Genomic DNA, 27,022 nt, shown 5'->3' with positions numbered 1-27,022 from the left:
CATTTGTTATTTTCAATCTACATATCAGTAATATGAGTTTATCACACTGGGGCTTGGAATCAGTGCGACGGCATTTCTAACAATTTAGCGAAACCAAAATATCAACATGTTTTAGACTATAACAAGACATTATATTTTGTTATTTAGACATGTTATTTCTTTATACGTTGTTTCCAGGCAGGCAGATTTTTTTTTTAGCAATACTTCTCCAGTGTTTTTTTTTTTTTTTCAAGATCTTTCAGATTTCTTGGACATTAGCTGCTTCGTCACTTCCAGTCCTCGTACATGACCGTTTTCAGAGGAATTTTTTATTTTTCCTGTAAGCAACTGAACACACCTATAAATCATTCAAGCACAAAAAGACGTCTAACTGTGTTGTATCAGTGTATCAGATGGTTACAAAATAACAACCCAACAACAGACAACTTGACAACATTTAAACAGTGTCTTTAGGCACTTTGTTACTACCTGCCTGTCACAAAAACACATGATCTTCATAATGTGTAAAGTGTCTTTAAAATAAATGAGAAAACGGGTAAAAACAAATGTTGCAAGCATAAAAAACAAATACAGCAGATTACCAGTATTTGAACATATGAAAGTAAGAAATAGGAGAAATCCCAGTCATGACCTGATGGATGATCGCAGAGATTCATTCATCTAATGATGGCGCCGCCATTGCGCGCAATAGGTCGGCAGCCTTATGAAATTATGAAATTTCCCCTTGTGGGACTAATAAAGGTATATCAAATCAAATCAAATCAATCTTGAGCAGAACAAAAAGAAGCCAACATCCAAAGAAAAGCTTTGAATGTCCTTCAAGAAGCCTGCAGAACTATTCTCGAAGACTACTTAAAAAAATAAAGTGGTCAAGTGAAATATTGACTTTTAAGCTTGTTAGAATTATATAACTCTGTTTTTAACTTTGTGTTTCATCTACATTACCATCTCCATATGGTTATGCCCATTTCCCTATTTATCTAGCAAAATATAAAGAAATTGAGATGGTTTGACACTTTTGGACAGTACTGTATAACACATGTGAGTCACAGAGGTGTTTTTCTGTATTAGATGTAATACTTTAAGTGCATTTGCCTAAATATACTTGTATTTTATAATGGTATGCTTCACTGAAGTAAATGGTGGCGTAATAAGTGACGTTTAGTACAATAAAGCTAAAATGTTACATTTTAGCAAGTAAGAGTACTTGTTAAACAGCCTGTTGGCACTCACACTGTAAGCAGATTAGCGTGATTACAGAGACTTTTTGTGCCTTAACTGACAGTTACACCCTAAAGTATCACACCGTGTTCACAAGACCAGACAAATATGCCATCAGCTACGCCCTTTGAAATCCAATACTTCACAAAAGCCTGAAGTGAGAAACCACTGGACACAAATCAATATTTTCAATTACAGTGTTCAGAAAAATAAAGGGAACAGTGGCAGTTCAGTTTTAGAGAGCCATTGCAGTCTTAACTATTCCAGCTCTCTGTGGCTGCATCAGAAATCTAAGGAGTCATGCTTCAGTTCTTAACAGAATAATAAGGAGCATCAGGGCACTTGGGTTCACACAGCACACCTGTTTCTGTCCTGTGTGTTTTCTGTAGCTCTGCAGGAAGAAGCCTCCAGACATCAACTGCACAGATCTGCTAGGTAACACTCCGTTGCACTGTGCAGCCTATCGAGGCCAGAGGCAGTGTGCCCTGAAGCTGCTCAAGGGTGGAGCCAACCCCAACTTCCAAAACAAGAATGGTATGATTCATCAGCCGCAGCTGGCAACCATGAATAACTGGGAGATATTCAATAATTTTCCTTTTTGTCACAAATACCAGAAGCAACAATGAACTTATTGTCTTGCCAGGACTGTCTGCACAGCCAAACTTAAAAAATTAAAAGGAACTTGTCATGCTAATTTCCAGCTCCATTTTTTTGGTTCTTGGACTCTATTGGTCTCCAGTAGACTATTACATGGTTCAAAGTTTAGAATAATCTTTATTTGGCTTTTCTTGGTTTCTCTGCAGCCCATCTGTTCACTTAATGTCAGATACAATGCTTTTGAGCTTCCTGCGCCCTTCTTTTAAACCCGCTTTCTTCTGATTGGCTGTCCCTCAAAAACAGAAGGCCTGACAGAATGTGGGGGCGGGGCTCCTGTGCTCACAGCTAGAGCTGTGTGTCTGAGATGACCATGTTAGAAAAATTCTCTCTCTCTGACATCATATAGAGCCAAATGTAGAAAAAATGTGAGCATTTAACAGGGATTGCATGTACATGCAATGACCTCATTGTATGAAACATTTTCTTTGTTTAATATGACCTTTCATCTTTGTAACAACATGTATGTAACAGAAAATAAGAAAATTTGCAGGTTCACTTTAAATGTTCTAAAATCTAACAAAGGACTCAGCTGGATAATGCCGTTTGCCCAAAGGTTCATTTGTTGCCTTAATTATTTCAACGGTTTCTAAGCTTTGGTTTTTGTTTATTTTTTGTTTTGTTTGTGAGCAGAAACCAGTCAGAGGCATAATTTTTATTACTATTATTTTGAATCAATCTGAAATCGTTTTGCTGCTGGAAATAACACGGTGACAAATACGTATGAATACACAGGTATAAAAAATCCACCCAAAAATGATCTATGTACATGTGCAGTAAAAAAGGAAATCCTCAGGTCTGGCAGCCAAAGACAGGATAGGAAATGGAAACTATTGAGAATGTGTTTCAGCATGTTTCACAAGGTCTGTCTGAGTTCTTTCACCCAAACAAAAATAGCAACCGCCTAGGTGGTTTCTCCAAAAATGTTCAAAGTTTAAAATTCTAATTAGTTTTGGCAATTGCAGCAGTTCTTCCTGTGAGTCGAAAATGATTATCGAGGCAAAAAATTTAGAAACTGTGATTGCATGAGGAGCACAAGCTGCTCGGATGTAAATGAGTCCTTGATATTTATAATTGCCGTCACCAGCATTTAAACATTCTCGAATCCTGCAGCATTTTTCTCCCTCTGTAAAAATGTGCTCTGTTGCGTTAAAGCTCCTCTTGTCTTGTATGTCCATAACTTGTAGGCCAAACAGTATTTGATCTGGCCAGTGATACAGCAATGAAGCAGATTCTTGAGGGCAACATTCATCGAGTGAGTATCCAGCTGATAGTTGCTGTCCTAATTAACTATTTGTTCTCTTCTGTTTTTTTTATGTTTTATTTTTTTAAACTGATTCATCTTTGCTCTTTGTCTGCCTGGCAGGATATGACCCGACATGTCAAGAAGTATGAAGGACCTCTCTGGAAGGTAAAATATGGGAACTGGCTTTTTTGGTAGCTCTGAAAATCCAATCAGCGAACGAAAACGCACAATTAAAGAAAAGGAGTAAGGCATATATATCTCTTCCTTGCTAAAATACTCCTCACAGCATGTAGTTCAGTGGTTCTTAAACTTTGTTGGCACGTTTCTCTTAAGAAAAAAAACGTTCTCACCTCCTACCAAACAAATTTTTGTCAGTTAACAATAACAAAGCATCCAAGTTGAAAACTGGAGAAATAAAGGTCAACAAGATAGCATCAGCAAACTGTTGTTTGTTAATCTTCCCCAAATAAATTACATTAGTTCAACTTCATTTCAGTCTGTATTTTACCTCCGGTTGACCATCTCCCTGTCTGCACTGGCTCTAAGCCCCACCAGGGGGGCCTGCCCCACAGTTTGAGAGCCAAAACTCACTCCTGATTGCTTTTACAGTACCGATCATACTCAGTGTTTATATGCTTTTATTATAAAAATAACTTTGACATGTAGTCCAGAAATCTGTTTTTTTTTTGTCATTAAATTGAAATGAGCATTTAAAAATCCAGAACTCCAGAGGTGGGTGCGGTGTGTAACTACACCGTCAGCTCGCTGCTTCATCAAATGTCGTGACCGTGAACGCAGACAAAGATCACAGTAGCAGATACAGCAGGCTTTACAGAGATTGCGATTGTCAGCTGACAACTAAAGAATAATCTAAGTGTTAATCATTTTTTAGTTATGTCATAGTGGTAGGGAAGGAAATCAAGAACAGGCTGAATTTTGCAGAATTTTCCTGCATTCTTATCACTCCCTTTTATCATTGCTGGAATGTTTCCTGGCAGTTGTGCATTGTGAAACATTGACGTCAGGCTCATGGCAGTGTAATTTTGTGCACCTGACAATTATGCAAGTCCGGCAGACACAGAGATGATAACACAGAAAATGTGTAGAGCGTTTTCCACACTGAAAAACCGATAAAGAATCAATAAGGGAATTGCTAAAGAGTCTTACGCCTCTGGGGTGGCAGTGATGCCTGCTTTTGAGTTAAGCAAAACAGACACAAGCATCAGTGATCAGTGTGAGCCAAACATTATTGTACTGGAGAAAAACACAGTTTGCATTCCACACCTCTGACTGGATTCTGTTTCTGAGAAACAAAGTCAAAACATAAATTCTGTGAAACTGAAACTGAAATATTTATAACTCAACCTTACAGGGTTTTTATATTATCTGGAAGAATCCTGTGTTTAAGTTTATTAAACTTACATTGAACTTATTTATTGCTCATTTTGCTTTTAAGTTATATTCAATATACATTACCCAGACTAAATAAATAAATAAAAACTGCCTATGCAAACAGCTAAGAAACTTCCACTGCACAATTACTGTAGTGATTAATATGTTTCACCTGGTAAAATGTTATTTAACCCAATCTGATTCACAGAATAGCATCTCATTTCTTAAACAACCATATCCTGCGTTCATGTGAACAAAGGTTACATTATTGCATCACACAAAGAAAACGTTTTAAAACTACAAAGAAGTGCGTATCACATTATTAAAACCCAGAAGAAGAAATGCAGTCAAAACAAAATATTGAATGATCGTGATCATGGATCAGTTTGAGTGCCTTACAGTGGAATCGATCATTTTCACGCATCGATTGATCGACACGGAATCCTGAGCTTAATATGGAACCTTTGGGATGTGCTGGTGAAGACATTAGGCACCGGTCCGACACTTCCATCACCAATCCAAGATCCCCAGATTGTTATGTTGCATCGCTGCAACGCTAAAAGAGCTCCAACAAAATGCTGTTTTGTGGCTTTACAGGTGCAAATGTGTGATTGTAGGATCCCCACACACACACTGCTGTTCAGACTTGTTGTTAACATTGGGACGGCAAAGAAATCTGTTTCACTTAGTGGATGAACTGAGGAGCCAAGATAAGATAAATAAGGATGATTTAAATGTGAATCGTGTGATTTTAGTGGTTTGCAGCAATGAAAATATCAAGCTGGAGATGAGTATAATAGGTCCACTTTGCTGAAATCTATTGTAATAAATAGTCTCTTTCAGCCACTAGTGAAATCAGAAAAGGCTAAAAAATATTTAATTGAAAAATTAGACTGCTGATTCTTCACTTGTGTGGCTTCCTGCAGAGCTCCAGATTTTTTGGATGGCGCTCTTACTGGGTCGTCCTTCAAGATGGTGTTATATCCTGGTACTCAAAACAGTAGGTGCATCCCTCATTTTGTCTGTGCTCCTTGAATCAGACGTGTGAAAAGGTCTTAGCTAGAGATAAATGGAAGTGCTGCACAGTTTTGATTAGAAAGGTGCTATAGATCAGCGGTCCCCAACCCCCGGGCCACGGACCGGCCCATGAGTCGTTTGGTACCGGGCTGCGAGAGTTTAGGCTCAGGTGTGAAATTCATCGTTTTTAGGGGTTTTAATGGTTTTTAACATATTTTTTTTTGTCTGTTTTATCATTAACTCTGTTTCCCTCGGTCTTTTCCCGTGTGTTATGAATAAATCTTCTTTTTTGGGGGGGTACCTGTACTGGTTTTATTTTGTTGTATTTATCCGCGACAAGGCCGGTCCGTGAAAATATTGTCAGATCATAAACCGGTTGGTGGTGCAAAAAAGATTGTGGACCGCTGCTATAGATGAGAGACAAATGAGTAAAGAAGAGGAGAATTATTTCCCGTATACCTTTCCTTCTATCATCTATCAACTGTTGAGATTCCAAGTGAAATGGAAAAGGCCTCAATCTGTTTTTCTTTCTTCTGTGAAGGTCAGAAGCAGCTGCCGGTGAAAGAAGGCAAGGCTGTAAGTCCCTCACAAACGCTCACTGTTTGGTAAGCCAACATTCAACATTGCGTTCCCTTTTTTTTTGACCCCTGTGCTGAATTTGTCTTCGTGTAGCTTCTGCTTTTCCACAAATGAAAGCTTCTGATGTTTCTCATTTCCAGATAAGAGCCAAAGATAACTGCTTTTTCACTCTCAAGTGCTTTGATGACAGTGTGCACCACTTTAAAGTATCACCTAAAAATGACCCAGAGGGAACAAGAAAAGTAAGTTTGGTTTCTCCTCGGGTTGTCATTTCAAACACTTTTTAAAAATTCCTGTTATCTCCTGACCTTCGTTTTCTGCAAAGTTTTTGCAATAGCTCTGAAATGGGGAAAGTTGCAATCTTTACTAATAACCTAACTTACTACCTTTCCTTACACTGTAAATGTTCCACATGTGTGGAATCCATTGGTAGATGAATAAAGTTCTTCTCTTTACTGGGTTACCCCAGTGTTCTTTAAGTGCATATATAAACAAACAGAAATTTATTAACAGTTCTCTAATCATATGTTTTGAAATCTTGAAGTAAAATGTAATTTTTAGCTTTTCTCAGGCTTTATGCAAAAGTGTAAAATCTCAAATGCACCCCAAGCTCATTAATTAACTCTTTGTTTGTTTAGTCATTATAACAACCCAGGTGTGAGAATTTGCATCATTACATTGAGTTATTCACAGGATTATTACTTGACTTTGTAGTTGTTATGCAAGCTGTTCAGATGCTAAGACGTTGTCGCTCTAGATGAGAAATCGTTGTCTACTTTGTCTCTTGCATTGCTATGAATTATGTATCAGCGTAAGTAGCTGATAAAGAATGTAATTAATTAAATTTGAAATGCAAGCTGTGTTCTAAAAGAAAATTTTGGCAATTTGGGAAAACAGTCGTTAGCTGGAAATAAATACAAGTTTGTTTGTTTTTAATATATATAACAAATCACAGTAAAATTTGTCAGCTAGTAAATTTTAGAGGCAGATTTTATATTTTATGACCTTTACAGAGAGAGCCTGGCTAGCTTATTTTCATCTTCTCTCCTGAAATAATAATAATAAACATGTTTCCTATAGTATTTCAAAAACACATAAAGGTCAAGATCAGTCAAATAACTAAGTAACCTTTTTGGTTTTTCTGTCCTTTGTTTGTCTTTCTTTAAGGCATGGGTTGATGCATTGGAGGAGCACGCAGCTTACAGCACATACTACTGCTCCCAGGAGCAAGGGAGCGAAGAGGAGGAATACGAAGAAGTGATGTCACTTGGAGAGCTAACAAGTTCACTACAGGTGGCTGCAAACAGAAAGCGAGCCTAATTAGCATGTTGGCTTAACGACCCATAGTGTTTTCTGTGAACTAGTCCACCCACCCCGTGCTACTTTTTGTTGATCTGCAGTCTTCTCCCATCTCTCTAAATCACCAGGTTGCAGATGTCAGCCAGAAAAATCTGGAGAAGGAGGTCGCAGCGCTCCTGTCCATGCTGAAGAATGAAGAGCTGTCAGAAAGTAAAGCCTTTTATTTCACTTTTCTTTGTTATGTAATATACAGTACGTAGACGAGGAGAAACGCACTTACTCAGGAGGTGAAATGAAAACCTTTTGATTTAAAATTACAAGAGTCTTCAAACAGATTTAAATGCACAGTAATGTCTGAAAGACTGTTAATTAAGACGCTGCCATCTGGCACTGTCATTAGAGGTTTCTGCAGTGTGCTTGCTCTTTATACATGTTCTAAGAGCGTTTAAAAAAACAAACAAACTGTAATAGCTCAAAGTTGTGACTTTTCCATTGCATTCATTACTTTATGTGTTTTATCCCCTCAGAATTTCCATCAACAATACTGCAAAAGATGCAAGAAATATGTGAATTATCCAGCGAAACCACTTCCAATCTCAACATCTGTCTCAGCCTCTTCTCCAGACAGGAAGGGGTGAGTGTGACCTTCCAAAGACAAATTTAAACCTTTATTTGAGAGCCTAGTGACTGTGACTATGTTTTTCAGCTGATTATCAGCATTTTAGTCACCATTAACTGAAGACGGTTATTATCTAAGTTTACTTGGATCATAGAAAGGAGATAAATGAGATTACAGTGACATTTTAAATAACTTGATATCTGTAAGTGTTATATTGAGACTGTTGGGGCTCAGTAAGATGATGTATATCTTTGGGATGTAAAAAGAAATTATCCTACACAAAAAGATGCTGGAAAAATTCACTCTAACAAAAGCAGCTCAGTGGACTGAGTGGAAGTGATTATATGCTTACACATGGGGTTTTTTTCTTTGTTTTTGATTCAATGGATTTGATTAAAATGGAAGGATTCGGGGGCTAGAATACACCCCCTCATGAAAACGGGTAGATTATACCGCTTATAGCAACCTCTGACATTTGGCATCAATTTTGCAACAATCTAGAAGAGAATGCAATAATCATTTAAAACCTGCAAGTGATTCAAAATACCGTAAAGACAATGAAAGCATAACACATGTTGAATAGGAGAAGGTTTTTTTTTTTCTTTTTTTGTCCATCCATTCGCTTTCTTTTTTTGTTTTGTTTTGTTTTTATGAAATATGCTAATTTATGAACTTCTAGCAACACATTTCAAAGTGATTTGGGAGGGGCGGCATATGAAACGCTGGAAAAGTTGTATTAAAAGCAACAACAACAAAGAAGAAAACACCTGAAAGAACTTCTCACAGCTAATTAGGTTAAATGGCAAAAGGTCAGTGCATGACTGGTATAAAAGAAAAGCTTTACAGCAAGGAAGAGTCTTTCAGCAATAAATGTGGGGAGGGATTCGCCATTCTGCAAAAGTCCAAGCAACACGTTGACCTATAAAGCTCATTTATGTATGCATATTTTTTATTACTCTTGAACCACATTAAAGTAGCTTTGCATGACTGACCGTTCAAAAGCTGTTTTAAACAGCTGTTCTATCTTCATAAACACATTTTCGTTATGCCAACTTTCTTCTCATTGGCTGTTCCTCACAAACAAAAGATTTGAACAGCAGTTGGGTGGATGTCCTCTGCTCCAAATTAGGGGTTATGCTGTTGAATTGGCAATATTGGCGATATACACTTTCTTTAAATTATGTAGAGCAAAGAAAAAAAGGAACAGAGTGTTTGGAACAAATTTTGCCTTCCTGATGATGTAAAACTTGTTTTTTATATTAGTATCGACCCTACAAAGATTGGGGGATTTCAGCCTCTGTGCTTCATAATATTTTTAAAGATTCAGAGAAAAATTGAAAATCTCTGTACGCCGGGGACAAGGCTGAAAGCAGATTCGAAACGGCTGTGATCGTCAGGCTTTCTCAGGCAGCACATTTGAATTTTGTTGCTGTTGGGCTCAGAACAATTACGAAAACACTGTCAGGTGGGGACGGTTTGTTTACACATCAATAAATTAATGAATATTTGATCCTCTTCGAACGAGATCAGAAAAAAACAACAAGAAACAAACTTTTTTCATTAAAGCAGTGGTTCCAAACTTTTTTTGCTGGGCCCCCCTTTGTTTTACAAGAAAACTGTTACCCCCCCCCCACACACACACACACACACACACATATATTTTGTTTTCAAACTCCATTGCAGTTTATTTCAAACCTCAAACATTTAGTAAACAATTAAGCAAATACAAGTAAACTGCAATAAATTACAGGCAGCAATAAAATACACTACTAACTCTTTTACGCTGCGTCCACACCTACACGGGTATTTTTGAAAACACAGCTGTTTCTATGCGTTTGGACCTTTCGTCCACACGTAAACGGCGTTTCGAATCACCGAAAACGGAGAATGATGCTAGCGGTGTCCAAGGGTTCGTTCTTTGTTTTTGCTTTTTGTTTTGTTTTTCATACCGCGGGCCCCACACTTTGGGAACCTCTGCTTTAGACATTATGGGTGTTTTTCTTTGTGTTTGTTACTTGGTATTTAGATTTATTTTTTTTTATGAGTTTCTATTTTTGTCTTTCTAGGCACTAACCTTTCAAAGTTATTGCAGAGCCAAAATATATTACTTTAAAATATGTATTATATATGTACGTAAGTAAAATTTTATTTGTATAGCACCTTTCAAGATAAAACATAAAAACAGAAATCAACCAAAAGCAAGTTTTAAAAGATGAGTTTTTAGCTGTTTTTTTTTTTTTAAGTGAAACCACTGAGTCCACAGATCTCAGGCTCAAAGAAAGGGAGTTCCAGAGTCTGGGGGCCACAGTTACAAACGCTCTATTGCCTTTTGTTTTCAGTCTCATATGTTGGACGACCAGCAAGCCCTGGTCACATGACCTCAGGGACCTGCTGGGGATGTAAGAATGTAAAATATCTCTGATATAGGTTGGTGCTTGGCCATGCAGAGCCCCGAATGTCAAAGTCAAAATCTTGAAGTGGATTCTGAATTTATTTATAAATTGTTTGACCTAAGTAACATGTGGTTCTGATTGGGTATTATGGGGTGTGGTTATGTCGCCAATCACAGGTGATTTAAGATAAAGACCGCCTTGTGTTTCATTATCTGAAGAGTGAGTGTGCTCGAAATGTCACCCTCTACTAAGATGTAATAAGATAATTTGAAGTACTGAAGCGTGTGAGCTGATGATCACTTTTATTGTGCTCTACCTGAACACAATTACAAGGAAAACCTAGTAGCTTTTTAAGATAATTTATAGAACAAATAAATATATATCCATGTGTAGAGTATATATAGCACTCTTAGCCTCAGATGCTAGTCTTGCAGATGTGGTGGGGTTTTTTTTTTTTTTTGCACTATATCCATTGAAATACATTCTTTATATATTTGAAAGTAATTGAATTCCATTTTGTTACATTTATGCGACTTCTCATCTTTCTCAGATTAAAATGAGTTTGTAAAACATGTAACACAATTCATAATCTGCTCTTTAGTGCACGAGGCTTCGCCAGCTGATGTGGATTTTTTTTTTTTTTTGAGTTGTGAAAAGTTATGAATGAATTGCAGACTTGCATAGAGTAATTCAGTTGAAACTAAACTGAAGGCATCAGGTTGTAAAATTGGATTAGGAGCGCAAAGACGAGCAGGGTGTTCAGCCAAGTTATTACACTGGCGTAAAGCCCGGTTGTATTCAGGGTCAAACATAAGCCAAAGCAGCAGACTGATAATTTCTCAGTAAGGGGATATACTGCTGCAGAGTATTTTGGTTCAGTGAAACTGATATTGTCAATCAAATGTAAAATTGTGTGTGGTTAAAAAAACAGGACTAGAATGTCTCATTTTCTATGCACGATTAAACTAGAAGAAATGGTTTTAAACATATTTGGTCTTAAACCAAATATTTAAGGGGCTGATAATGGCATTGTGAGAAGGACAAAAGTCAAAGGAGTCACCAAAGTAAGTAGAAGTCATGAATGGATTGCAATGACACTGCTATAATATTCTGGGTAAAAGAAATGGATTGCCAGCCTCATATTGCCATCCCTATATCCATGCTGTGTGCATGGCTCAAACTTTTATTACATAAATCAGCAGCCAGTTAATACAATATAAACAGTGCGGCACAGTCATTTGCAGTACATATCTTTAATGCAAATACTAATAATTCTCAGTGTTTATTTAACAGTGGAACATAACAGTGGAACTCTGTAATCTGTGTGGGTATGTGTGCAAGTTCTTCAGTGGAAGCAAGAGGGTTTTGGCTGTGATTTTAGAACTGGCAGCGAAACAATGAATGATGTAAACACAGATATATGTGGATACATCAGAGACGGGGCCGATGTGTTTATAGATAATTCCGATTTAATCTGGTTTTTGATGCAGAAGAAAAACCACTATTCATTGGTGATGCATATAATTTACAACATGTCAACGACTGCATTTCTGATTACTATCGTAATGTGAAAGTGCCATCTTTTTTCTTTTTTTTTTGTGCCGTAAAGCACTGAATCTGTAAAAGTGAGAGTGTTAAGTTGCATCCTGTCGCGGTTTTAATTTGCAGCACTTTCTGAATCAGATTTGTGTTTGAATGTTCCACCAGAATAAGAATTTGTCCCTGTTTTGATTGTGAAAAATGATGTCTGGTAGTGCTGCTGCTTTTGATGCACTGTTGTGATAAATGTACACTTGAGATGCTGGCTATGTAAATCAAGGCATGTTTACCTTCACATCAATGCATAGATTCAACCCTTTTATGCATGACATTCCCACTGCTGCTCATTTTCTGCAGCACATGAAAAGACCAGACAAAACCAAACCCTGAATATAATCATTAGATGATGGAGAAAAAAACCCTCTCTTCAGTCACAATGTGTATGTCCTTTTTTTTTTCCCTTTTTATATAGACTCCGTCTCTTCACAAATGCTCAGTAACACAACTTCAATAATTTCTGTGGGGATCTTTAAGAAGAAGACAGCAGCTGATGAAGCTGGGGCTGCCAGGAACAGTTTGAATGTTCTGAGTTTAACAGCCAGTCCAGTGCATTCAGTCTTTACATGTGGGCCGGGCCTCGATCGCTCAGCTGCACAGCCTTTTGAACTGCAATCTGCAGAGGCAGAGCACATGATAAAAGACTCACAGAATCTCAGAACTCACCATGAATAGGCCTAGTCTCAATAGGGATAATTCAAACTATACAGTATAGCTCCATCTGTAAATGATGGTTCGCAGGCTAAATGAAGAAGTTGGGCCTGTGCTTACTCCCCCTGCAAAGGAAATATACTGACTCACTTCCAGGCACTGCAGTCCTGCTTTGTATTTAAACACCACCTGTGGAGGGGTCAGCAGGAGGAATTTCCTCTCTAAGTTCAGAATTGTGCAGACATGTCAAGTGATCTGCACTCTGTCATCATACAGCACTTCCACCCCACTTCATTTAGCTTTCTCATGTCTTGCGGATGATCATTTATAATCATTTCTCCTTCTTCTGTTACTTTGACAATCCAAAGTAAACCCCTGCCTCATCAGTGGACTTTAAGTTTGCATTTGCACAATGTCAGCCTTTCCGTGGAAATGGTGAAGTAAAAGTGAGCACACCTTCATATTATCAGCACTAATGTTTTGTGTAAAAGGAAGGTTTAGCTAATGGTTTATATCGGAGTCCATTATCCGTCATTTGATTCCCTCTCTTCTACGGGACTCGTGTTCTCCGGCAGGCTATTTGAGACGGCAGCATCAAGGCTGCTGGCCTCCATTACAGATAAACATGGCTCAACCCTCTCAGCTCCATCTCTGTCTCTCTCGCCATGGGTCTGATAATGAGAGGACAGAACAGAGGGGGGGATCAGTCAGTCAACATGCTGTTTACTTGCAGACCTGCTGCCATCAAAGCCTGTCTCATAGTCATGCACATTTGTCCTCTGTTTTTAATGAGACTTTGAATAAAATTTTGGTAGCCTGGAGAACGCTTGGCCATCTTTTGCTCGTGGTTATCGAGTGCAGAGGATAGAATTCATGATGGTTTCTGTTTCTGAGAGTGATTAGCGTGTTTCCTTTTGTCTGTGTGTGTTTGTGTGTGGTGAGCTCAGGTGCGCAGTCTGAAATTGGAGCAGGAGGTGGAGAAGAATAAGATCCTCTCCGAGGCACTGCAGACTCTCGCCACAGAGCACCACGAACTTGAGCAATCCGTCGTCAAGGGATCTTCACCACGGAGTGCCCTCAGCGAGGATGAGTTCCACGACGCCGTTTCTGGTGAGTTGACAGGTTATTAAACACGCAGGAGACTTTGTGGCAAGCTCCTACTCACGCTCAATGCTCTTTCATCCACCTATAGGACACTGGAGTACTTTTTCCTGTCAGTGAATGCTTTCGGTATGTTTGCCGCTCCTCGAGCCCCAAGTGGTTCTGTTGAAAATGAATATGCTGTGAAAAAGTCCTGCATGTTCTACAAACATTAAAAATATATACCAGTAATGCTTGCTAAGATTAAAAAAAAAAAAAAAGAAATCTACAAAAGAGAAAATGTCGGACTTGGTGGTGTTTTCGCTTGTTTTTAATTTGTTCAAACTTTTTTTTTTTAATTTCATTTGTTTGATTTTCCTGATGAGTTATCTAACCAGCTTTCATAGATAAAAGGGAGTCATGGCTGAAGAAAATGAAATAATAACAGAGCTGCATGGGACATTTGCACTGATTGTTGTGGAGCATGACTGAATGTTTTTTGTGAATAATGGTTTAGGGGGGGTTTTTTTGTCTTTTTTTGTAGCACAATCAAAGTGTTAGCATAAAATTAGTTTTAAAAAAAAAAGAAAGCATCCAAACAAGAAAAAAATGAATAATTGTATGTTTTGTATACTAATAACACAAAAGTGACAGAATTACACTTTGTTTTTTGGTTACTCCCTTAACAGTGGTTGTTGAGTAATCAGTGTATAATTTGTTCTTTTCAACTGAGAATAAAAAAATCAGAAAATGATAAATGCGGCACAGAGAAAAATCAAATAATGCAGTGTTTTTCCTTTTTGTCTTTTTATTTTGAATGCAAAACTGGGAAACAAATATCCAAGTCACAGATCTGATTTGATTTTATATACTTCATCAGGAAGTAACTAACTTCTTTGTATCGCACACTTTACCGGGCAGCCACGAATAAACAAGTCGCTGCCTAAATAAATATCTAATCAGTCAATCACATGGCAGCAATTCAATGCATTTAGGTGTGTAGACATGGTTGAGATGACCTGCTGAAGTTCCAACCGAGCATGAGAACGGGGAAGAAAGATGATTTAAGTGACTTTGAATGTGCTGATCTGAGTATTTCAGAAATGGCTGTTATACTGGGATTTTACTACACAACCATATCTAGGATTTAGAAAGAGTGGTCAGAAAAAGAGAAAATGTGGTAGCGAAAATGCCTTGTTGGTACTAGGGGCGACAGTAACTCAAAGAATGAATTGTTACAACCAAGATACGCAGAAGAATGTCTCTAAATGCAAAATACTGTGGACCTTGTAGAAGATGGGTTATGGCAGTTTGGGCTTGGCACACTTTTGGCTCCTTAGCACCATTTGAACATCGCTTAAATACTATAGCTTATGCTGAGCATTGTTACTGACCATGTCCACCCTTTCTGCTTCTAGCAGGCTGATGCAACATGTCAGAAACCATTCACATGATCTCTTGAACATGACAATGACGTTAATGAGCCCAAATGGCCTTCACAGCCACTAGATCTCAATCCAATAGAGCACTTTTGGGATGTGATGGATAGGGAGATGCATATCATAGATGTGCAGCTGACAAATCTGCAGCCCCCATGTGATGAAGTTATGTCAGCTGTCAGTGCTTTAGATCATTCACAGCAAATTTAAGCTGCTAATGATGCGTTTTGCAATTCTAATTTTCCAAACTGCATCTAAATTATAAGATGGAGCGCTTGTTAGACTTTTATTTATCTGTTCTTTCGTAAGTTGATAGCTTTCCTTTTCGTAGGTTGTGAAAGTCACTTTTTATAGCATTCTTATATATTTCACTTGATGCTCACGTTTTCATTACTTCAATTACTGAGTCAAGTGTAACACAAGGAAGCGAATGACTTCTCAATCACACAAAGCTGTTTTGTGAAATCAGATTTGGTCCTTGATCAGCTTTTTAAATTTCTATTTCATGCATTCAACCAAAAGTCATTCATATTTTTTGGGCTGTGTATCTGTTGCAAAAATGAATACTTCCAACTCGTAGTACATCTTTTTTTTTCAAAATTTTGGACGCTGAGCTTATAAATTTAGTTTTGGAAAACAATATAAATTTTACAACAATATATCCGTATCAATTAAATTTGTCTTTGGTGTTTTGTGATCAAACTCACGGCAACACTGTTCTCAAATTTACAGGCACATTCATAATGCCCATAAATGTTTTTTTGAATGGTGGGTGTTTTACATCGATCGGTCAGCTTACAGTAATGGGAAGGAAACTATACTGTCCTTTTAACATTTGATAAACAAAAAGTATTTCTTAATTTTGAGATAATACACAATTTTCTGTGCCTTCTAATTGACAAACTATCTAATAGCAATACTTTTTTTCTAGATACTCAGAGGATATTCAGTTGAACAGTAATCCTGCAGTGACTCCTCTACATGTGTTTGTCTCCACCAGACTCAGAATCTGAGCTTTCCCTGAGCGGCTTTGAGACGGTAGCCAGCCAATCCTGTGAGGAAGACGACGACGAGGACGAAGGCTCTGTCATGTTAAGCAGCACTTGCAGCAGCCCCGCCAGCCCGCTGGAGCAGGATCGCCATGGTGACAAGGCTGAGACTCAACCCAATGGGATAACAAAGCATAGGTCAGCTCTGCAATACGCCATCACAGTATCTTAAATGGACTGTTGACCTCTGGTTCTTTTAATCTCACATCCAAAGATGAACAAGCCCATCAAAGTCACTGCCCTTTCGTACAACATAGCAGCCTAATATTGTTGAATTTTTAATTCTTTAATTCAAATTTGTTATTAGTGTCAGATATGTGTAACAGCATATTAGGTTAAAAAAAAAAAAAGAAAAAAAAATTTAGGGTGGCCTAGGCAATGGGTCATATTCTCAGAAAAAAAATTTGATTCTGAGGTTCTGATTGTACGATAGATTACAAATGCACTTAATGCCTAATTTGACCATTTAGTAGAAGAACTGACTGCAAATTTATAGAGTTATCAGAGACTCCATTAGCTAACACATGAAAGTATTTTATTAAGCTGTCCTTCCACTTCCTTAAACACTTGTCCAGTTCAGGGAATATTTAGTCAACTGTAATTTAAAGACTAAAGAGCTGATGCTAATCTAATAAAAACATACCCGAGGGAAACCACTAACATATGTTCAGTCTGTCAGGAATTGGAGAATTTTTTATTTTATTTTAAAGCAACACTTATTTTTAAGTTAAGAGAACCTAATTCTTCTTGAGATCTTGAAGGTTTATGAAAATTGATTTAACAGCTGGTTTAAAAAAAATCTGTGTTTTGACCAAGAAATTCAAGTGCCTACCTGTAATTGAACAGAAAGTAAGGATAAAGTAGTAGGAGTGGTATTTTTCTTACTTGAAGATCCTCATACTATGAATTCTGAGTCTCTTTAACATATTCTTAAAGAGATTATTTCTTCCCAGTAAGCTTTGAGCTAGTTTTGAGGCATGCTTGAAAAACTTAGAGGAAGTTGAAATTGCACATCATGAGCATTCTGGAATGTCCACTCTACTGTCAAACGGATGTTCCACTCCAGAATAAAACCTTTTCCAGTGCCCGTTCTTATGAAGTGGAACTTTGTGGAATGCCTGCATGGTTCTGTTCTAAGACCAACAATCTCTTGCAGATATATTATGCATATATTATTATATTATTATTATCAGATGCCTACTCTATAAAGTGTCATTTCTATGCTGATGATGCAAACATTTATGTATCATCACAGAAGTTTGAAGAGTTTTTCAATGATCTGTTTTTAGTTTGCAAAATATTAAATATAATTTAAAGTAAAATATTTACTTGTATCTTATTGAAAATCAGTCAGTACTGATGAGAAGGGACTAAATAAGACAATAGATAAGTGAATACATAAAGTAATTTATGTATGTATAATAATTTTGTATAGCTTGGTGTTGTCTAGGATTCCAAATTAGAATCCCAGTCAGACTTTGGGAAATATTTTTCATTTTGTATGTTTGAGTGGAGGTAACCAAAATAAGACTAAATATAACCATTAATAAAAAATAAACCATTATGCATTTCAGAAGATATATAATTTATTCAGCTCTGAGAATTTGATACATTTCTTGTTCATAAAATCTTTTTTTAAATCTGTGAAGGGCCTTACCCACATAAAATAAAACTTTAAAAATGTGCCACTACAATTAAAATCAGTTTTATTTTATTTACTAGTACCAGTTCAGAACCATGTTCACCTCAAAACAGTTTACATTATAATGTAAAGACCCTCCAATATTAGAAACAAACCCTAACACTCACATGACCCACAATAAGCATGTACTTGGCGAAAGTAGGAAGGAAAATCTCCCTTTAAACAGGAAAAAATCTCCAGCAGAAAGAGGGAGGGGCAGCCACCTGGGACCAGTTAGAGGTAAGGGAAGAGAAACAACACTATGGGAGAGAGGGCCAGAGTTTAATGATTACTAATGATTAAATGGAGTACAGGTGTATAAACACTCACAGAGTGAAAAGAAAGCAGTAAAGAAGAAACAGTACATCACATGAAGACTCTGCAGCCTAAGCCTACTGCAGCATAACTAAGAGAGGGTTCAGGGTCATCTGATCCAGCCGTATCTATGTGCTTTATTAACAAAGAAAGCTTTAAGCCTAATCTTTAAACTAGAGAGTGTGTCTGTCTCTCACATGTAGACAAGCTAGTGTAAATAAGCAAAATCTAAACTATCGCTGCCATCACATATAACGACATTCACTGACTTTAAAGTTCTATATTTGTACAACACTATGGTTTAAACTAAAGCAAATATTTCATCACTTAAATCAGTTTTTAATGCATGCAATGTCTTGGGGGGGGTTTGTTTGTTTGTTTTTGTTTTCAGTCTTTATCATTTTTGTTATAATTACTGTTTGCGTGGTTGTTTGTCTGTCTCAGTTTATAGATGGTCTTTATGTTTATAATAGAGTGCTGTATCTTTAAAAGCCTAAGGTATAACAGTCAGTTGCACTTTCATTTAAATGTAACAGTGTTTACATGTATCACTCCTGTCAAATGAATTAAATTTCTTTTATTTAAACATCGTAAATTTATTTTAAAAATTTAAATTCAAATATTTTCAAGAACACGGTGAATGTATTTTAGTCACTGCTTCACATTACAAGGATGGATCAACCTCATCGTACCACCGATGTCACCACTTGGTTGGATTAAAAGATTATTTAGTTGATGTAACTGAAAAGCAACGAAAATTTGGCCAGGATGATATTTTTTGTTCATTAGGAACTACAAAGCAAGTAGTAAAGAAGCAAAGATGTTCTTGGTAACATTATTGATATGGTTGCACTTCCTCCCATTTGAGTTTATGTGACATTGTTAATGGCGTAAGGGGTGTGATCACGTTAATCCAACGTTGCTAAGCAAAACAATGTGGTTTTCTGATAAAAAAGCAAAAATAAATCAATTTAAAAAGTGTCTTCACAAAAGTATAAAAGTTTTTCTCTGAGAAATTTGAGGGTTTTTTTTCTTAAATGTATCACTCTCATTTAATCTTTACTACTACCACTATAATCTATAATCTTTTTTCCATAAGCCTATTTTCATCAAATCTATATTGTTGTTGGACCTATGCAGTGTTAGATATTTAATAACCCACTCGAACAGTCCTCCTTTTTTTTTTTTCAGTGATCTTTTTAACTTCTTGAGGTGTTTCCACTTCACCGTGTGAATAATTTAGAGTCATGGGCAGCCTGGTAAAGGCACAAGAAGGAGTTGTAGTATAGAAAGGACTCCGCTCTCTGTTGGAGCCGTTAAATATTGATAAGGTCACAGTGTAATGCAATAATCAGTTTGCAGTATGATCCCTTGTTGGCTGATCCTTCGGGCAGCTGGGGAGTGCGGTTCACATTATTTGGGTGATTTTTAAATGTCATCATTACGCTAATGCCTCGGTTTTTATATTTTATTTTTGTACTTTAAACTAATCTCCAGCCTGCACACCTTATTAGACAGTTTGAGACAGACAGGACATAAGTGCTGCTGATGGATGATTCCTGCTAACCACCTTTTCTGCTGGTATTGTCTGTCTGGGCTTTGTTCCAGTGTGTCACATAATACATTAGGCTATTGTTGACTATATTCACTTGATGTGATGCTTGCAGCAGGTATTGTATGTCTGGCACATTTACTCCAGTGGAATATTTTTAGTGCACTAGAACAAAATGAAAGCATCACATACACTTTTTAGAAGTACTGTAATTTTGTGTGTGTGTGTGTGTATATGTGTGTCACGTGTCATTTTAGGACAAGCTTACCGGCGCCAATGTTTTCGAGAAATGACTTCAGCATTTGGAGTATTCTGAGGAACTGCATTGGAATGGTGAGAATGGTTTTCTAGAGTTTTTTTTTTTATTGCCCATCCATTATGATGACGAGGATCATTCCACCCACTGCTTTGGTATTTATGGTCTTGTCATGCAAAATAGCCTTGTGCAGGTGCAGACAACACTTAGTTACACTTGTGGTGACTCTTTTTCCGATAGTTTGCCAGTAAGTTGATTTATGTCCTGATACTAGCAAAAACAAATACATTTTTTTAGCCTAAGCTGCATTAGTGCACACTAAACTTAAATTGACTGTATTATAAATCTGCAGCTCTGAACCAACCCTTAGGTTTAGTTTCCAAGCACCGCAGAAAGCAGCTGTGGAAAAAAACACAATGTACACTATTTTCTCTGCACTAAAGAGAAGAAGAAGAAAGCTAGACAACTGGTGGTGACAATAGTTGAGCGTTTAGCTACTTAAATTCCAAATAGAGGCCAGAAGAGCTAATGGAGAATGACTCTATATTTATCAAGTAGCCAAAAACATAATTCCAAACCCTTTTTTATAAAAAAAAATATGACATCTGTGTAACTAACCTACTCCTAGCAGAACTTGGGAGATCAAGCAAAAAAATCACATATTCTGAAAGTCTCGGGTTAAGTGTCAGGGTATTCATGAATCATGATGACTTTCATCTCACAAGGTCATTCTTCTATTTGAAGAATTTTCTGAAGCTTTCTCTTTTATTACCAGCAAATACAGCAATAAATACTCACCTTAATGCGGTAGATACTTTGGTCCAGAGCAACGTAAATGCTTGTATGTACCGAACGACCAAACACTGATCCTTTTTAACACTCAGCAGCTCGGAGCACTGCCATGTCAAAAGACCTTATTTCCTCTTTGTAATGAAACCTTGTCCTTCAATTCTCCTTGATGTCCCTTTCAGGAGCTCTCCAAGATTACAATGCCAGTGATTTTCAACGAGCCGCTTAGCTTCCTGCAGCGTCTCACAGAGTACATGGAGCACACGTACCTCATTCACCAGGCCAACTCATCTTCAGATTCTATTGAGAGAATGAAGGTAGTTCATAGGTTTTCTACTTAAACTGCCCACAGGCACAGCTTAACAATTTTTTGCTTCTAGTTTAGTTTCTCTGATTTGGTGTGTGTTTTTTATCTACTGTGGCAGTGTGTGGCTGCGTTTGCAGTGTCCGCTGTGGCCTCCCAGTGGGAGCGAACAGGTAAACCATTCAACCCTCTACTGGGAGAAACCTATGAACTAGTCAGGTAAGTGAGTTGGTCCAGATTATGTCCAAACCTGACTGTATGAAAAATTCTGAGCAATATCTTTGCAATTAAACATTTTGAAGTACCCAGTCTTTAGTGTGGGATATTAATTATGATGATAATTAACAAAATACACTCACTGGATACTATATTAGGTGCATATTGCGAATAGCAGATCAGATCCCACTTTAACTTCAGATTATTTATGTTCAAAAAGACAGTTTGCGATAATTTGAGCTTTGTGATAGGGTCGTTACCCATTTTCTGCTTCCAGGAGAGTATACTGTGGTCATAAAGAGCTAGAATTAGTAAGCAACAATACTCAGGTAAGCTGTGGAGTTTAAACATTGTTCAAAGTGTGCCAAAAAAATATCTGCCACACCATTACAGCAGCACTAGCAGCCTGAATTGTTGATACAATGCAGGATGAATCCATTCTTTCGTGTTGTTTACACGAAATTCTGACCCTACTATCCAAATGTCACAGCAGAGATGGAAACTCATCAGACCAAACAATATTTTTCCATTCATGTATTGTCCAATTTTGGCTGTGGGAATTTTAAACTTAGTTGGCAGGAGTGGTACCTGGTGTGGTCTTTTGCTGTTGTAACCCATTTGCTTCAATGTTCGACATGTTGTACATTCAGAGAGCTAACGCTAACTGGATGTTTTCTCTGTTTTGGGCCAAAAAAATCCCAGTAGATGAGCAGTTTCTGCGACACAGTCAGACAGTCCCATCTGGCACCCACGATCATGCCATGTTGAAGTTCAGCAGGTCACGTGCGCCTAAATGCACAGAGTTGCTTCAGTGTGATTGACTGATTACATATTTGTGCTAACAAGTGGTTGAGCAGGTGTGCCTAATAAAGTGGCCACTGAGTGTATTTTATCTAGCAACAAGTTCTTAAATTCTGCTGTGCAGCTTACCAAACATACACAGCTGTCTTCAAATGCCTCCATTCATCATAGCCGTGTCCCTGGTTATTTCAGGGAGGATCTGGGCTTCAGGCTCATCTCAGAGCAGGTGAGCCATCACCCTCCGGTCAGCGCCTTCCATGCTGAGGGCTTGAAGCAGGACTTTGTCTTTCATGGCTCTATTTATCCCAAACTCAAGTTCTGGGGCAAGAGTGTGGAAGCTGAGCCGAAAGGCACAATCACACTGGAGCTGCCCAAGTAAGAGCTGCTAGCTGTTTTTAAAAAGGAAATATTACCTGTATCAATATTTATCCTTTTACCAATTCGCCTATCGCCTTTTCTGTTACCATTTTGAAAGTGCACATTGTGCCAAACTGTTTTGTTTTTTTTCCCTCCAGGCACAATGAAGCTTACACATGGACAAATCCCACATGTTGTGTTCACAATATCATTGTTGGTCAGCTGTGGATTGAACAGTATGGAAATGTGGAGGTGGTCAACCACAGGTAAGAGGATCAGCATGTAAAATGCTTCTACATAAAGTACTTGTTGAGAATTATTGAAGCATTAAAATGTCTTAATTAAAATAAGGCAAAGAAATAAAGTGAAATGTGATTCACAGTGTTATACTGTCTGCATTTGCATTTTAAACATGTTTTAATGTGCGATAATCAAATAGGAAGCAGCCTTTGGTCTTTGTTACATTATTTCATGAAAAACAAAATGAAACCATTGTTATCACTGGCACATGCAGTAAAGTTAAATTGAAACAATGCTTAGCCAACCAAACAAAAGAACTGTGTTTTATGTTGTATTGTTAAGAGCAGTCTGACGTTTGTGTTACAAGATTTAAAATGCTGTCATTAGCTTTCATGGGAATTTATAACAGAGGTTTTTCTTTCTTAGATAAAGGCAAGTAAAGAAAATAAAGTGGCCTGAAGCCATGATGTTTCACATCAAACACTTCTTTCATTAGCCAGCTAAGCTACGCTACTTAATAACGTGTTCCTTTTATTCATGCTTCCATTATAACACAATGCATGCAGCCATGAAAAGGAACACGTAGCACTGACCTAATATCTAAGTATCATGTGTTTCAAATTACGGCTAAAGAAAAAGTGTGATACAACTGATAAAATATTTTGGGGAAGTGTTGCTCTTGAAGAAAACAGAGCAAATGAGGAAGTCTTGTGTGACTCATCCTGTTTCTCTTTTCACTTAGAACTGGTGAAAGGTGCTACTTGAACTTCAAACCATGTGGCCTTTTTGGAAAAGAGCTACACAAAGTTGAAGGATATATTCTGGATAAAAGGTAGAGCAAGATGTTCAGAGATGTCTTTTAAATAATGAGCCGTCTTTGCAGAGAAGACGGATTTCAGTCTTGAATGTTGAATAAAATAGTGATGTGAGAGTGGGAGAAAATGCCTACTCTTTAACCTTTAAGTCTGAATCTACATCACACATTGAAACATACCATAGGACACTGTGAAACATTAGTTTTCTTCCATATTACATGGAATGACAGTGAGTGTCAGATAGCTTATTTATCTGCCTATACTATCAATTTTTCCTTCATCCACCCCTCCCCATATGTTTGGGTGGATATGTCTGAATAAGCAGCTGTTTAAAGGTGCTTCATTTCTAAATTAGGATCTACAAAATGTAGTATCAACCTATTTTAAAATTGAATCATTGTGCAAATAACCACTTAACAATTCATATGGTTAATAACTCATTGCAGTGTTAATTGCCTTTTTGACAAAATAAAAGTCAAAATACTCGAGTGTGGGAGAGGCGGTTAAAATCAGCAAACGGTAAAAACAAAAACGGGGGCAGTTCGATTAAAGATGGAGGATAAGCAAATCCAGTGAGTCATCGTAAACATAACTAGTGTGCATGATCACAAGAGCCAGACCAGATTTATATGCTGATAAATAATGTGCAGCAATAACAGATGCTAACAAGCAAGAAGATGAGAAGAGCTTGTGTTTTTTTCTTGTTGTTTTTTATCTCAACGTGATGTCCAGGCCAAAAACTAGATTTTTGGTTTCATTCAAAACGTTACATTTCCAGAAGTCTCCCACTCGCAAAAGTGTTGTGTGGGTTTTTTCTCTCTTTTTTTGAGCTTTTGTTATGTTGACACTAAAAACAGAATGGGGAAAAAAAATCATTACAACTGAAATCATTACTAGTGTTTGTGCCTCGGGACATTCGTGTGTGTTTGTGTGGTTATGGTTAAGGTTAGAGTACGTATTCACGAAATTACAACAACTCCTCTGAAGTCTGTGTGTGTTTGACAGCAAAAAGAAGCTGTGTGCTCTCTATGGGAAGTGGACAGAGTGCCTCTATGTTGTTGACCCATCTGCCTTTGAAGCACACAAGAAAAACAACAAAAAAGGGGCAGAGGACAAGAAGGGCGGGAATGCGGTATGAATTACTGAACACTGTGGAATCCCTTCACTTTACTGTTGTGATGTTTGCATGAGTAATATCATCCAGTGGTAAAAATGGAAAGCGACCGAGATCATTAGTGTTCATATTTAACACGTTCTGTAATGATGCATCTTGGCTGGAGCTCATCTGTCTGTTCAGCATTATTTGTGTTTCTCGTGCTGTTCAGGGTTGCGCTGAGGATCAGGAGGAGGTTCCTTCACCACCTGCAGACACTGTGGAGGTTGTTCCTGGCAGCCAGCTGCTGTGGAAAATAGCACCCAGACCAGCTAACTCTGTCCAGGTCCTGCTGATTAATGCACCATTAGATCTTTATTGGGTACTCTTAGAAGAAATCCAATGTTTTAACGTACAAACGCAATCTTTAATTGCAGATGTACAACTTCACATGCTTTGCGATGCAGCTGAATGAGTTGCATAAGGAGATGGAGGGAGTCATCCCTCAGACTGACTGCAGGCTCAGACCGGACATACGAGCCATGGAGAACGGTGACATCGGTAATGATTGGTGGTACTTAACCTAAACTGAAACTGGGGGGAAATTTTCATTTGCTTCCTTAAAAAATGTCAAATATTTTGATAGATCTCGCCAGCGAGGAGAAGAAGCGACTCGAGGAAAAACAGCGAGCTGCTCGGAAAAACCGCTCCAAAGCGGATGAAGAGTGGAAGGCGAGGTGAGACTAAACCATCAGCCTTTGTTAGTGCAGATAAAATACCATTGCCTTTCTATTACCTCATATGAAGTTTTCATGGCGTATGAATGAATTAACAGTTCTTATCTATATGGTGTCATACTTTGCGTGCTGAAAAAGCTCAAGTTGTATCTCCATTTTATCTTCACTTGTCTTTTTTTTCTGCTGCATCCTCGCTTTGACGTTAAGAAGCCCTGCCCTTGGCCCGAGGTTAGAGCTGTTCGCTGTTTGCATCCGAAATGTTTGATGTGATCACGTGACCTTTACACATCTGAGTCTCTAAATTATCTACCACTGTGTGTATTTTCTATCCAGATATGATAGAGACAAATTTAATAAATCCGCTTTTCCTTCCACCAGCATGGCAGCTCCTCTTAATGGCACCAAATGCAATTACTCAATCACCCCATCTTCCCTCCGAATCATACATTTCTTTCTCACTTTCTCTTGTTTGTATTCAGTTTTGGCTCGCCCTGCTGGGATCTATGAATGCTGATATTTCTGTGATGTCTTTTTTAGGTGGTTTCAACAGGGGCAAAATCCCCACACCAGTTCCCAGGACTGGCTCTTCTGTGGTGGATACTGGAACAGGGCCTACAGCCAGATGCCGGACATTTATTAAAGGACTTTCTCTGCACAAAGCATGAACTGTTTTTATTGGAAAATTACAAGACCAAGCAATATGAAAAAAGTGTACTTAAACAGTGTGGCCTTAATCTACTTTATGGAGGTGAAGCTGTGCAGAAAATGTTTGACAGTATAGCATTTGCATTGACTTAAAGAGGTTTTTCTTTAAAATGGACTTTTAGCACAGTGGATAGGGTTTGTGATTTTTACTGTCCACCTGTCTTCTTTTAAATATTCATAATAGTGTTTTGTCTCCAGTTGTATATCTGTATATACTTTCCATAAATCCAGCCGTCAGTGACCTCATCATGTTATTTACATTCGCTCTGGACTCGCATTGCACTCGAAAACCCTCTACTCGTCTAATGTGGATTGTGATTATTTTCTCCTGTATTTTGCTTTGTGAAGGAAAAAAGATTACAGAACAAAACCCACTGTAAATTTTCTGTATTAGTCTCAACCTTATAAAGATACATTAAGAACTGACTAATATGATTTTTTTTATTATTTGTTTTTATATTTTTCTGACTGCTGAAGACATAGATTGATATAAACCATGAGCAAAGCCTCAGTGATGGCAGTTTGGCCACTGTGATTGCGTTTTGAGCCAGAATATCCATATTTAGACATGAGGGCGAAGTGGTAAGTTATCAGCTAAGTCATGCAAGCTTATTGAGCAACTGACTGAGCACAGAAAAGAGACTAACATAAAAAAAACAAAAAGAAAATAATTTTACTCAGCAAAAATTAAGATTTTGGGGGGGATGGGCCACAAATACAGTGCAGTCCAGTTCAGTGTTTCAACTTGAGCAGAGATGAAGTTTTCTACAGTGATGGTCCACAGCCACCTGTAAATAAAGTGAACACACGCATCTAATGCTAAGCCTCAACAGAATCTGAATAGATGGATATTTAATAAATCGTGCCCCCATACGGTTACTTTAAGGGGAAATTAAATGTTGAGGATAGAACTGTCTTTTCTACAA

General features: G+C 37.7%; 1 protein-coding gene across 3 annotated transcripts in view; it reads left to right on the top strand.

Moving 5' to 3' along the window:
- Window positions 1-26,522, top strand: part of osbpl1a (oxysterol binding protein-like 1A) — a 30,367-nt gene extending 3,845 nt beyond the window's left edge. The window contains exons 7-29 of one of the 3 annotated variants that reach the window (XM_040039848.1): window positions 1,611-1,755; window positions 3,063-3,130; window positions 3,242-3,286; window positions 5,440-5,513; window positions 6,072-6,135; window positions 6,250-6,351; window positions 7,277-7,402; window positions 7,537-7,618; window positions 7,936-8,042; window positions 13,615-13,777; window positions 16,187-16,373; window positions 20,041-20,116; window positions 21,011-21,145; window positions 21,254-21,351; window positions 22,342-22,524; window positions 22,665-22,772; window positions 23,489-23,578; window positions 24,567-24,693; window positions 24,887-25,000; window positions 25,092-25,215; window positions 25,301-25,391; window positions 25,602-25,619; window positions 25,929-26,522. In XM_040039848.1, the coding sequence (XP_039895782.1) occupies window positions 1,611-1,755; window positions 3,063-3,130; window positions 3,242-3,286; window positions 5,440-5,513; window positions 6,072-6,135; window positions 6,250-6,351; window positions 7,277-7,402; window positions 7,537-7,618; window positions 7,936-8,042; window positions 13,615-13,777; window positions 16,187-16,373; window positions 20,041-20,116; window positions 21,011-21,145; window positions 21,254-21,351; window positions 22,342-22,524; window positions 22,665-22,772; window positions 23,489-23,578; window positions 24,567-24,693; window positions 24,887-25,000; window positions 25,092-25,215; window positions 25,301-25,391; window positions 25,602-25,619; window positions 25,929-26,031 (2,430 nt within the window). In that variant the 3' untranslated portion in view covers window positions 26,032-26,522. Of the gene's footprint in view, window positions 1-1,610; window positions 1,756-3,062; window positions 3,131-3,241; window positions 3,287-5,439; window positions 5,514-6,071; window positions 6,136-6,249; window positions 6,352-7,276; window positions 7,403-7,536; window positions 7,619-7,935; window positions 8,043-13,614; window positions 13,778-16,186; window positions 16,374-20,040; window positions 20,117-21,010; window positions 21,146-21,253; window positions 21,352-22,341; window positions 22,525-22,664; window positions 22,773-23,488; window positions 23,579-24,566; window positions 24,694-24,886; window positions 25,001-25,091; window positions 25,216-25,300; window positions 25,392-25,598; window positions 25,620-25,928 lie in introns of all 3 variants that reach the window. The other 2 variants (XM_040039847.1, XM_040039849.1) reach the window with 2 other exon arrangements.
- The last annotated feature ends 500 nt before the right edge of the window (window positions 26,523-27,022 follow it).

This window comes from Simochromis diagramma, unplaced genomic scaffold, assembly GCF_900408965.1.
Source record: "Simochromis diagramma unplaced genomic scaffold, fSimDia1.1 OVJJ01000026.1, whole genome shotgun sequence".
Classification (NCBI taxonomy): domain Eukaryota; kingdom Metazoa; phylum Chordata; class Actinopteri; order Cichliformes; family Cichlidae; genus Simochromis; species Simochromis diagramma.
This window is presented reverse-complemented; position numbering and strand designations above follow the sequence as displayed.